This window comes from Hippocampus guttulatus, chromosome 1 (assembly GCF_054856545.1).
Source record: "Hippocampus guttulatus isolate MCC_2025c chromosome 1, RoL_Hgut_1.0, whole genome shotgun sequence".
Taxonomy (NCBI): Eukaryota; Metazoa; Chordata; class Actinopteri; order Syngnathiformes; family Syngnathidae; genus Hippocampus; species Hippocampus guttulatus.
This window is the reverse complement of record NC_141261.1, coordinates 23,992,673-24,005,553: the sequence shown is the minus strand read 5'-3', so window position 1 is coordinate 24,005,553 and position 12,881 is coordinate 23,992,673. Positions and strand designations below refer to the sequence as shown.

At 42.9% G+C, this 12,881-nt stretch overlaps 1 protein-coding gene across 2 annotated transcripts; it reads left to right on the top strand.

Moving 5' to 3' along the window:
- Positions 1-1,805: 1,805 nt before the first annotated feature.
- LOC147211069 (myosin light polypeptide 6) lies at positions 1,806-10,873 on the top strand. Of its 2 annotated transcripts, XM_086121359.1 has the most exons (7): positions 1,806-1,997; positions 5,996-6,023; positions 7,508-7,651; positions 7,766-7,939; positions 8,977-9,054; positions 9,316-9,362; positions 10,295-10,873. In XM_086121359.1, the coding sequence occupies exons 1-6, from the start codon at positions 1,821-1,823 to the stop codon at positions 9,342-9,344; spliced, it is 630 nt and encodes a 209-aa protein (XP_085977485.1). In that variant the 5' UTR covers positions 1,806-1,820; the 3' UTR covers positions 9,345-9,362; positions 10,295-10,873. The 2 variants fall into 2 exon arrangements, with proteins under 2 accessions (XP_085977485.1, XP_085977477.1); XM_086121351.1 differs by lacking the exon at positions 9,316-9,362.
- Positions 10,874-12,881: the final 2,008 nt, after the last annotated feature.

Below are 12,881 nucleotides of genomic sequence, written 5' to 3'. Positions count from 1 at the left end.
ATGTACAGCACTTTGTATGCAGCGATGGCTGTTTGAAAGTGCAGTTGACTTGACTTGACTTGACTTTTCATGAAAAACTCCTCTTGGAGGTTTATCAGCATTCTTTGAAGAAAATGGGGGGGGGGACCAGGGGGGTATTTTTCCCCCCACTGCATTTCAATGGGGAACTGCAAAGACATGTTATCAGTGATGTGAGAAAAATGCAAGTACCTCAGCTGCTTTTTTTTTGTAGTGTCATAGCCTCATCGAGGGCCATTATCATACCAAGACGGGGATGCTGGCAGAAATTCAAAGCCAGACCTCAGTTGTGCATTGAGTCATTTAGCCACCAGAGCCCCAGGGAGCATGCACTGTGGAACCCCACTATATGCGGGGTTAGGCGCTGAGCTCAACTGTGAATGGCCTCTTTCCGCAAATCATTGGTGCTCCCTAAAAAGTGATTATAATTGCTTATATTAAATGGTAAATGGAGTGCACTGACAGTACATTTAGATCTTTATCCACGCCATCATGTTCATCCACTCACACACACACACACACACACACACACACACACACACACACGTACACACATACACGCACATGCACACGCACACGCACATTAACAAACACTAATCGGCAGCTGCTGCTATGCAAGGCGTTGCCAGGCACACTGGGACCAAATTACGGTTCAGTGTCTTGCCCAAGGACACGTCGACAGTGGACAGTCAAGTTGTGATTGGATGCGTGTGTGTCGGCGGGCCTTGTGAAGCATGCACAAGGCCCGTCGACACACACGCATCCAATGTTACTGTTACTGCAATTTTGTGTGCAGATATGGGCTAACGCCTCTAAGAACAACGCTCACCCTATTTTTAAATGTCATAAAAAGATCTGTATTAACATCATTCACTAGATACAGGAGAACCGACCAATGCATTATTGATCAATTTAAAATGTTCAAATTTTGTGATTTAGTTGAATTGAAAACAGCAAATAAAGTACACACTCATTTGGAACAAGGATTAGGATGAGATATGTTTTTGTTTTACTTTTTCCTACTCCTTTTTTCTGTTTGGTTATGTTCAAATGAAGTCATCAAGTAATCAATACAAACTCTTAATAACATTCATTCATTCATTCATTTTCCGAACCGCTTTTATCCTCACTAGGGTTGCGGGGGATGCTGGAGCCTATCCCAGCCGTCCTCGGGCAGTAGGCGGGGGACACCCTGAACCAGTTGCCAGCCAATTGCAGGGCACACAGAAACGAACAACCATTCGCGCTCACACCCACACCTAGGGACAATTTGGAGTGTTCAATTAGCCTGCCATGCATGTTTTTGGAATGTGGGAGGAAACCGGAGGACCCGGAGAAAACCCACGCAAGCACGGGGAGAACATGCAAACTCCACACAGGGAGGCCGGAGCTGGAATCGAACCTGGTACCTCTGCACTGTGAAGTCGACGTGCTAACCACTCGACTACCGGGCCGCCCTCTTAATAACAGCAACAAAATAAATAAAAACATTTGAGTTGAGTAACCTACATCTTTACAGCCTCACCAAGTCAACAATGCAAAATTTGGTTTCACAGTGAAGTATATAAATAAAATATTGACACAACTATAAGTTTCTTTTCCCAGCCTGCTCCTTATTCCAAACCTACGCTTTGACTCACTCCCTCTCTCTCTTTCACTTGTTCCACGTATCCACCCCTGCAGTCCCTGAGCATCATGCATCATCACCTGTTCCTTTCCCTTAACCCAGTTCTCCATCGCACTGACATCCTTTAGTCAGTAGCTCCCCTCATACAGTCCAGGCAGCCCGGAACCGATTACGAATGGCTCCTAAAAGAGAAGCATCCGCTAAGAACTCACCTACGCCAGTGGCTCAGCCCAAACTGGGCCCATCTTTTCCTCTCCTACTTACAACTCCCGCAGCACCAAAAGCAGCCCCAGAGATGAAACTTAGAATGCTGCGGCCATCAGAGTCACCGTTTGACCCCACTACTTTGGAGGTGAGTGACTTTAATCATGCAACTGTCTTCGTAGTAGATAGTACACTCTACATATAAAGAATCAACGGTAGTTTCTCTTCAGAAGATGTGGAAACTACACAAGGTGATCATTTGTAATGTAACACATGATGGATGAAAATGGCAGGAGCAACCCATGCTAAAATAAGAACTAGGGCACCAGGAGTGATGCCATCAGTGTCTTTTGAGGCTGTTTCTGTCACAGTACATGTGTTATCTCTTTTATCGGGCAGGCAATACTATTATATTCATCCTTTATTTGTCTTTTTTGTGACAAATAGGGACACAGAATAACGTAAGCGTTAGCAAATAACATTCCTGTCTTAGAAATGTAAATCAGATTTTTCCAATGGAAAAAGTGTGGTATACTGTATCCACAGGACAGCGCAGCATATCCTCCTTTCTGTGCTGTTTTTGTGCTCTGACTAAAACCATGTCGAATATCAAAATATTGCTTTGGCACCATTTTATGGTATCTTGGTGCCAAGGAACTATGTTTAAGTGAGAAAAGAAGCTCCACTTAGTTAAGCCATCGAATCGAATCGTCCAATAGAAAAAAAGAGCTTCGCCGCCATCTTTGTGAAGGCAACTCTAAACCTCCTGGATAGCTGCGGTTGTCAATTACTCACTGATTTTCAGCAGTGGGGGAAGGGAGTGTTTTAGCTCTTATTCTGCCTGCTGTCTAAGTGACAAACATAAACAAAGGATTAAATACAACTGAACTGGAATCGGCCAATGATTTTGTGTAATGTTACTGGGTAATGTTATGGTAAACGCAATGCAATTTTATTGTGCTTTATCTTTATGTATTTTTTAATACAGTGCATGATGTATGTTTCCTCATACTAGCTGCATGGTGTGACAATAAATGCACATAAGAGGCAAAGAAATCCACTTCTACTCATGGCACACCCGCTTGGCAAATGTTGTATATAATATGGCTGTCATTTTGCATGACAATCTCCTACATTGCAAATTCCATACATACATGCTCTAATTGTATTGGACAGACCGAAATAATGTATAAGTGTGCCCCACTGCCGATACATGAATATCTAGACTTTTTTTCAGTGTATTATCATTTGTAGTATCGTATTCTTTACTGGCCATTTCTTTAAATTTAAATCTGTTAACCGTTCCATGCTCAGGGTTAGTTGTCAAGTTATTGTAAATACTGTATATACACTGCTTCACCACTTGAAAGACATACATTCATTCACAGAATATTTTGTCTGAATTCTATTCAATGATCATACAACATTTGTTTATTGTCTCTCTTTTGTTACTATTCACTCATTTGATAATTCAAAAAATTTCATCCCGGCTATCTTCAGGTAGTAGGCTGGGTGCACCCTCAACTGGTTGCCAACCATACGTGTGGCCCACATAGACAAGCAACCGGTCGCTCTCACAATCACACCTAGGGGACAATAGATATTCCAGTAGCCTGCCATGCATGTTTTTGGAATGTGGGACAAAACCCAGAGTACCGTGCCGCCAAATCATCTATTTATTTTCATTTATTATTGCATTTTAGTTACAGTATTACAATTTTATTAGTTACTTTATTTATTTATTTGACAACTCAGAACACAATGTGATTTGCACTGACTGTGTGAAGATATTCAGTTATCTTCAATGCATTAAATTATTTGATGAAATTAGCGAAATGCTTTGAGGATAAGATATTCTTTTATGTTTATAAACAAAGGAAATTGAGCCAAATGTTTGTTGGAGGTCAAAATGTGTCACGCGCCATGTGTCTTTTTAGTTGTTTACATTCACCTCTAATTTGAGGTCGAAAACTGGGACAAAGTCCATCCATCCATTTGCTAATTCGTATCCTCACAAGGGTCGCGGGCGTGCTGGAGCCTATCCCTGCTGACTTTGGGCAGTAGGCGGGGTACACCCTGAACTGTTGCCAGTCAATCGGAACAACGATTCGCACTTCCACTGGAGAAAACCCACGCAGGCACGGGGAGAACATACAAACTCCACACAGGAAAGCCGGAGCCCGCATCTAACCCTGTACCTCTGCACTGAGGCGAACGTGCTAACTAGTATCTCCAGTTCCTCGAGAGCCATATCCTTGCCTGTTTGGCTGTTTTAGATCCACCCCCACTCCAACACACCTGATTCAAACGATCAGTTCATCAGCACGCTCTGTCGAAGCCTGAAACGACCATGATCAATTGAACCAGGTGTGTTGGAATAAGGAGAGCTCTAAAACAGGCAGGATATGGCTATCGGCGAACCGGAGTTCGCTACCCCTTAAATAAAAAGGGGTGTTCACACGGCAAGATTTGGTCCGGTGCTACGCCGGGGCTGCCCCAGTAGAGCGTTCACACGTGCAAATTAGCTCCAGCGTAGCCCCGGAAAACAGCTTACACCGGACCAAATTTGATCCACCTCAGGGAGGTGGTTTAAAAATTTGCTCCGGAGCAAATGCTTGTTAGCGAAGCAGCACCGGTGGAAATTTGCACGTGTGAACGCAACTGGGTTAAATTTGCTCCAGAGCGAATGCTTGTGAAGAGTTTACGTACGAGATTACGTACGAGTTTACGGCGAGAATGCGTTGCTTTCGCGCTCTGTCGGACTTCCGTCATGTGTTTGTTTAATAACGACACAAGACTTGGCTGGTAACATCTTTCCTTTTGTAGGAGACTGGACTGTCTCGGAGTTGTTTGTGTAGTTTGTTCCTTTGTTATGTGTTCACAACCCCCCGCCCCCATATAATTTATTTTGTGATTTCCTCTCTTGATTTTCTGTTTGGCGCATGACGTGTTTGCTTTTCTGAGTGTCATTGAAGTCATCGTTGATTTACGTTTTCGGGGCGGTCACTCTCCAGCAGAAGGCACGGAGACCGAGAAGGAGAAGGACGTGCCTGTCCAGTAGTCGCTTGAGTTGTGTATACGTTTTAAAAAGAATCAACACAACAGCTCATTTGTTTTCTGTCGTTTTGCTCCGCTGCAGAAACTGCCGCGTGAACGCAAGTGGGGCTGCACCGACGCTGTGCCGGTGCAGACACGCTCAGCGGCTTTATACGTGTGAACGCTCCACACAATTTGCTGCGGTGCAAAATATGTCGCAACAAAATACATCGGTGCAGCGCCGGAGCAAATGTGTGCCGTGTGAACACCCCTAAAGTTCGTGCACTAACCAAATATGGCTCCTCTGCCCGACGTCACTATGATGATGTCATGACGTTGCTTTTTTTTAATCCTCACCCCACCCGAGGTAAAGTTAAGGCATCACTTCTACGTGACTCGCGCAAGCAGTCAGTGTCACATTCTTTTCTCTTGGACACACCTTAGCCGTCTCAGACATGGTGAGTTTTCTCTCCGTTCGACTCAAATAACATAACCTCGTTTAGCAATGATTGATTCAGATGTCGTTTAGTGGTCGTTGCAATCGTTTTGACCAAGTGTTGGCGTTTCCAAATGCCGTTGTGCTCGCCGCTTGCTAGCGGAAGTGCAACTTTTTCGAAGCTAGTGTTAGCGTGTAGCTTCGACGGAAGAAGCGACCACACTATTACCTCGCAAGAAAAATACCTTGTAAGAAATTTTGATTTGGATAATGCTCAACATGTTTGTCACAGTCCATTTTGGTAGCCTAACGATATGACGGGGCGAATATGTTTCAATGCGGGAGTAAACCGCTGCTAACATTGCTTTGCGTCGTTGCAAATGCCAAACCATTTTCATCTCGCTCAATCGTGTTTCTTAACAGTCTGACTTCTCGGACGATCAAATTCAAGGTGAGTACTCAGCATTTTGTTTTATTTATCTTTGATGACCACGCTTTTTTTGTGCATGCTGTCATTGTGTTTCGTTTCAGACGGCACTTTGCCCCTTGTCGCCACTGTCTCCCTGCTTGAGTTGTCTTCCTCCTGTCACAACCGACGCGCTTTTAATTTCCTGTTCTTATTTCCTTCGCACAGTTTCATCCCTTTCCACTTGCAACTGCTTGTTTTTTCACAGATTGAGTTTAACCTGGAACAGATTCGTGGTAAGTCCGTGGAGGACTAAAATGTTGGCTAATTTGGGATTTGATTTGCATGTTCACATTGACGGATTTGTTGTTGATGTGATTGCGGTGCTTTAAGCTTTTTTTGCTACGTCTAAGTCGTTCACATGCGCCATAAAACAAGGCCAAAGTTGGTAGCTGTGTTTGCAATGCTGTAATGCCAAAAAAAGTCATGTGCAGAGTCATTTGTCATTCCTGGTTTGTGTCAGGTTACCATAAACTCTGGCTCATCAATTCCAAGACATTCATTCTCAAGCGCTTCCCCTTTTTTGGTGCTGCACACAGTAATGTGCTGTATATTTGAACACCGTTGACATAATAGGCCGTGTTCCTTCTTGCACTCTCCTCCTCCTTTCCTCCACTCCTCCATTACCAAATATGGTGCTGGGGAAAAGTTGTCTCATGCCAGAAGGGAAGAGGCGCATTCCTTTGAACAGGGGAAAAAAACTCACAACACTGCCTGAGTGAGTTGGGCTTGGTTTTTGCTTGGCCTGACTTCCTGGCATGTTTCACCATTTTACAGCTTACTTAACATATTGTCATATACTGTATTATCCTCTCGGTTTGCTTAAACACAACCTATTTTTAAATGCACTGGATGGTAATATAAAAGCAAAATTCATCTCAGCTATGGAGCTTGTCTGATCAATGGCTAAACTAACACTGAATGCATTTAGAACCAGCTTCATGTTAAAAAAGCCCTCTAAAATATTGATGACAAACAACCAGAAGTCTCGCTGAATCCAGTAAAGTAAAACATTTAACCAAACACCAGTGTTCTCTACTCGTTCAATAAATCTTCTTTGCTCAAATTGTATTTATATTGGATTGGATTAGATTCAACTTAATTGTCAAATGTGTAACATATAACACAGAAGAAATTTCTTCCTGATAAATTTCTTATCAGGTGAACAGATGAGAAGAAATAATGTACAATGTAGGCCTGCTGCCGGTAAGGGTTCATGTTGAATCAAATTCATTAATTCTACTCCGAGGAAATTAAATTCAGAGCCAGCCGTGTGCATTTTCAGATTGTTGACATTTTATTGCCGCTGTGTTGTGATCATTGTAATGTTAAGTGATGGTGCCATTCAAGTGTTTCACTGCCCTGTGGAGCGTTGCTGCAAGGTTGTCTCATGCAATAGAGCGGATCAAAGGATTGAAAAGCATCTTTGCTGTTGAAACGGAACTCTCAAGCATTACCTGAGATGCTCAACGTTGCTTTAAGTTATTTCCCTTCTTTTTACCAGTATGTGCACTCCCCGGGTCATTTTGGTTTTCAACGCTTTTTATATCAAATGCTTCTGTCACTCTGTATTGTTTCTTTTATCCTGCATGATGGCTATGTCATAACAATGTAGTTTTCATTCATCATTCTTTTGACCTAGCATCTCTTCCATACGCATGCATGTCCGAGTTTTTTTGGGGTGAATTTCATTCTTCCTCGAATGTGTTTTCTTTTACAGAGTTTAAGGAGGCGTTCCTGCTGTTCGATAGAACGGGCGAAGGACTGATCTGTTACAGCCAATGTGGGGATGTCATGCGCTCCTTGGGACAGAACCCTACCACTGCGGATGTCCTCAAGGTCCTAGGAAACCCCAAAGCTGAGGGTGAGACAGGCTTGTATGCAACTCCCTCCTAGATGTTGGGCTTGAATATAAATTGGGGGCTTGTCACCTTGGAATAGACGTGATTGACTTTGCGAGTTCTCCTTGTGTTGTCAGAAATGAACACCAAGATGCTGGACTTTGAGAGGTTCTTGCCCATGCTCCAGACCATCGCTAAAAATAAAGATCAGGGCTCCATGGAAGACTTTGTGGAGGGACTTCGTGTCTTTGACAAGGAAGGCAACGGAACAGTAATGGGCGCAGAGCTGCGCCATGTCCTCACCACACTTGGTAAGGCTTGCCTCTGTTAGCCTAGCATGTGCTACTCTCAGGACCTTTCTGAACAGAATTAGGAAGTTTATTGGTTGCAATTATTCATTTGCGGAACTACTTTACCTCGAGATAGGAGTTCAATTTGTCCTGCGATTACACTCGTATCTTAGATGGTCTCTTCCTCATCAAAATTAATGGAAGTGTCATTATTTTAAAAAAGAAAAACAGACATAGATTTACATGGACCAGGTCAGAACTCATCAGTAAGTTGCAGTAATGTGTCATTCTTTGTAGAGGTTTAGGAATTTGTCTGAGTATTGTCTACATTATTGTATGCCACTGTGGTCAAATATCCGTTGCTTAAAGAGTTGTAGCACGGTATTCAATAGACCCTGTACAGTAATCCCTTGTTTATCGCGGTTAATGGGGACCAAAACCATCCGCGAAGTAGCGACCAATTAACATATACAGGTAAAAAAAAACATTTCTTTTAAGTCCGCAAACACTCCTTGAGAAGCTGCAAAACAACAGCGAGTCACATAGAGCAACATATACAGTACTGTACTCCATGTATATGGATTTTTTTTATTTTTATGAATATGTTTGAAAAAATGCGCGATGCACCGAATCTGCGATAAACGAACCGCGAAATAGCGAGGGATCACTGTATTGTGTTTTGCATTGTTTAACATTAAGCCAAAAGGAATGGCACAAAGTAAAGCTGCGTGGTTGTTTTGAATGAATCACCTATAAATTTGTTTGGTGTTTTGTTTGACAGTAAAAGTCAACTGCTTGAAGCCTCTTTAAACGAATGTTCGCTGTCTGCTGCCTATTGTGAATTGCATTCACTGCTGCCACACGGTGCTCGTAGCTCAATTATTTTTTTTGCTTGCACATCAAAGAAAAAAAAAAGGCTCATATCTCAAAAAAATGGTATCTCAAGGCACCACTGCATCAAACCAAAACATTTCTATTTATATACATCGTGAGTGTGTGACCATTAATTGCCGCGTTGTTTTCAGGTGCCAGTGAAATATTTTGCTGTTGACTTTCAGGTGAGAAAATGACAGAAGAAGAAGTGGAGACTCTTCTGGCAGGACACGAAGACGCAAACGGCTGCATCAATTATGAAGGTGAGATTGAGGGGTGAAAATGAACAGGAAGGGAAATATTTGAAGAAGCAAATGTTGTGACAGTTCTAGCCCCTTATCGTACTGCACTTTATATGCGCTCATGAAATCTTCTATCGCTCACGTGTTTCATCTTGGCTTGACATGTGGGATTGTTTGAAATGTGATGGACAACACGGGTGCGATGTGCAACATGTTCTCTAATACGTGGTGACTTAACTGCTTTTGGACCACTGAAAGTGTGTAACTGTTCTTCCTCCACAGCGTTTGTGCGCCACATCATGTCAGGCTGAGGCCGGTGCGGGCACAGGGTATAGAGCGAAGTGGCACGACCAAGGCTTTGCTGCTTCCTAGCTTTTCTATAATAATAATAATAATAATAATCAGCTCACCATAGGCCTCTCTAACACTTAAGAGTGTAGATGGTGGAAGTTCAAAGTTGAGTGAACCTGTTGGTGTGTGTCTGGGGAAAGCCTTGTGGTCTTTCTCTGTTAGTTGTGCAGCTGTGGGCCGACTGGCAGCCACCCGCTGTTGCGCGTTTCTCCTGCAGCCATATGTCTTGGCCCCTGGCTGCAGCATGCCCACCTGCATGTGTCCGCCGGGCCCCCCGCCCCTTCAGGTTTCTGAAGGGGTGGGGTTGTGGACACACAGGCAAGCGGCTTGTGTTATTCATGGGACGCCCGCTGTCAGCCCATCGCTATTGGTGGCTGTGGAGATGACACGGCAGCTCCTCATTTGCATGCCAGTGGCGCTTTGAAACGGCTTTTCTTCTCTGTCGGTGTTGTCAACTATAGGTGTTGCTCTTTTCACAGAAACACTCAACTAGGCCAGTTAGCTTTCACTTAAACATGTCGGCTTTTCAAGTATTTCTTTGGGAGAATGGACCAGTCCCCCCCCCCCCCCCCCCCGCCTCCTTTTTTCCAGCTACTAACAGTCAACTGCAAAGAGTTGCACTTGCGCTAATTGTTTCGCCCCCTGTGCTGAAGAAACCTGAATTTGTCTTCTCCCCTCTCTCTGCATCTCGGCTGGAGGAAAGCACTTCTCTAACCAGCTCTTGTTGGATCATAGACACGGCCAAATGCTTTAGCTGCATAAGAGAGAGAGAGAGGCACAATTACTTCACTTCCTTCTCTGACTTCAGTGTCCTCTTGAAGACTTTACTTTTTTGTTGTGGGCTCAGTATGGGGGAAGCACGTCTGCATGCACTTCTGACATGTTTTCTCTCTCTCATCTCTCCCCACAGAACTGGTCAGGATGGTCATGAACGGCTGAAGATGAAAAGAATCACTTTTTTTCCCCTCACCTTTTACCCTGTCACGATTTTTTTGACTTTGTTTTGTAGTTAGATTTCTACATCCCTACAAGCTCTTTGCCATGGATTTGATTTGTCTTAAGCCCAGACCTTTGCTACTGCTGACAAGCACAACATACTATACAAGACGAGTACGAATGCATTCAGTAAGGAGTCTTAAAACTTGCTTTGTTTGACACATTCCAAGATGCATCGCCTGAGATTATTTTTTTCTTTTTCTCCCACGTTTGCCGGTGCCCAATATTGTAGTAACTACTGCTACCAATGTGTACATTGTGGATGGGGAATATAATATTTATACATGCACGCATACACGATAATGGTTTGATGTACTGTAATATTGGCAAAGAATTTGGCTCAAAACCACTGGCTTGCTTTATCATTGTAGCAAATCAGTAGAGGTCCTATAAAAGCCATAGTATCCATACCTAGACAACATTTGACATGTTTCCCATGCTTTTATTTTCACAATCTCTTTTGCATTTGAATAAAAGGTCTCCTCAAACATGATTTGGCTGTGACTGCCTTGGTTTCAGCAGTGTCTCTCGTGTTGGTTGACTGACACAAGAGGGCAGTGTTGCTCCTTGTGTGTATTTGAGCCACGTTATGTTGGGAGCGTTGAAGTACAGTATGCCAATATCATATAAACAGTGGATAATGGCAGGAAACGTGTTTTTAGATTCACTGAGACTACAATTTAGTTGTTTGTGATACAGGAGCTGAAATAAATTATAAGGGCAGTTTCTTCTCTCTCTCTAAACCTGTTATCCCGCGCTAAGTGGACGTGGCTTTCTGTGCCGAGTGACGACGTTTGAAAGTTGAAACTATTTGCCGTAAAACATTCAAATCTAATTCGAGTTTATGTACAGTAGTTCAGTTCTGACGAATTCCAATTGCTTCAATGAATTTAATGATGAGTAATATGAGCTTTACCTTGTGTCTATAGAATATTTTATTCACAGAGTACAGTAGTGATGTACACACAATATTTCAATCAGCACACAAAAAGTTGTGTAAAAATAAAATCTCGTCAGTGTCAAACCCAACAATATTAACTTCAACTGTTAGCCTTTACTCTGATATAGCGATAAGTTTTATAGTGAGTCATACATATCAAAGTATTTTTGAGCAGAGTTTTGCGTCAATGCAAGTACACAGTTTCCATTTATTTACAATTAAGATGTGTTGCAACAATTTGCAATTAGCGCCGGTGGTAATGTTTGTGTGGTTGGTGAATCTTTTCGCTATATATTGATCCTACACATTTTTATTTACATGAATCAAGGCAATATAATGACAGTATAACTGTTCGAACGCATTACATATACCACTTGACAACGGAAAACAGCTTTGTGTTGCGTAAGGCAAATGAATACATCTGTTCCACATAGTTGAAAATATGTTTCTATCCTCGAGGTTCCAACACTGCACCGTAAGCATGTGAACACTTTGCATTAAATACCTTGGACACGGTATCTGTATTGAGTTTACCTAATAGATGTTAACATATTAACGTGATAAATTAGATGACTCTTTGTCATCCATATTTCTGTACACTAGGCAAAAAGTTAGCCGGATGTTTAACGTCGTCTACCCACCCAAGTTACAGTACAACATTAAAAACATGACCATCCAGCATAACATTTTGAGTCCCATATTTCCTCTTACTAAAAACCATGCATGCAGACCTAATTGAGTCATATTTAACACCGGATTCTTATGTGTGAATTTTTCACAAATTGTAAGCATATTGTGTGTGTTGTGAACGTTTTGGCTGATAAAGCAAAAAAAAAAAAAAAAACCCCAGAGAGAAACCCTCTAGTTTGCTGGTGGCCTCATGTGCTTCTTTCCGTGCACCAGCAGCTGCAACTATTTGTTCTCATTATCCAGCGAGCAGCTCATGGCAAATGCGCAAGCGAGTGATGTCTTGTAGGTTGGCCTCGAATTACTAGGCGCGTGTGTTTGTGTACATGCGCATCCGATCGATAGGAGTCAGGGCTATTGATTATTTTAATCCTGCTATTTGCGAGCAAGTGTGTGATCTCCGCGGCGGTGCATCGTACAGGGGCTCGCTAGCGGCCCACTCAGGCCGTCTCCAACCTCCTCTTTGACCTCCTCTGCCACTCCAATGAATTTTGACCCCCCCGCTTTAGCAGAGACTGAGCGGCGCTCAGAAGCAACATCCTGATCGTGAACCAAATTACAAGTCCAAGATGTCAATCAGCTCTCTTGTATAACCACAAGTGTATTTCCCTCACCTCATCAATAATCTAATGGGCTGTCAGCACAAATCAGCCATTATCGATGACGTCTACGGTGCTCCCTTTTCCTGTATTTCTTTCATTAAGCAGGATATTCGGATTCAGGAAACGATTCCCACCGGCAATTATATAAACCTGAGCTCAGAGAATGACGATAAACGAAATCAATTCACTAAATTAATCTGAGGCGGCCCGGTCGTCAAGTGGTTAGCACGTCGACTTCACAGTGCAGAGGTCTTGGGTTCGATCACGGCACG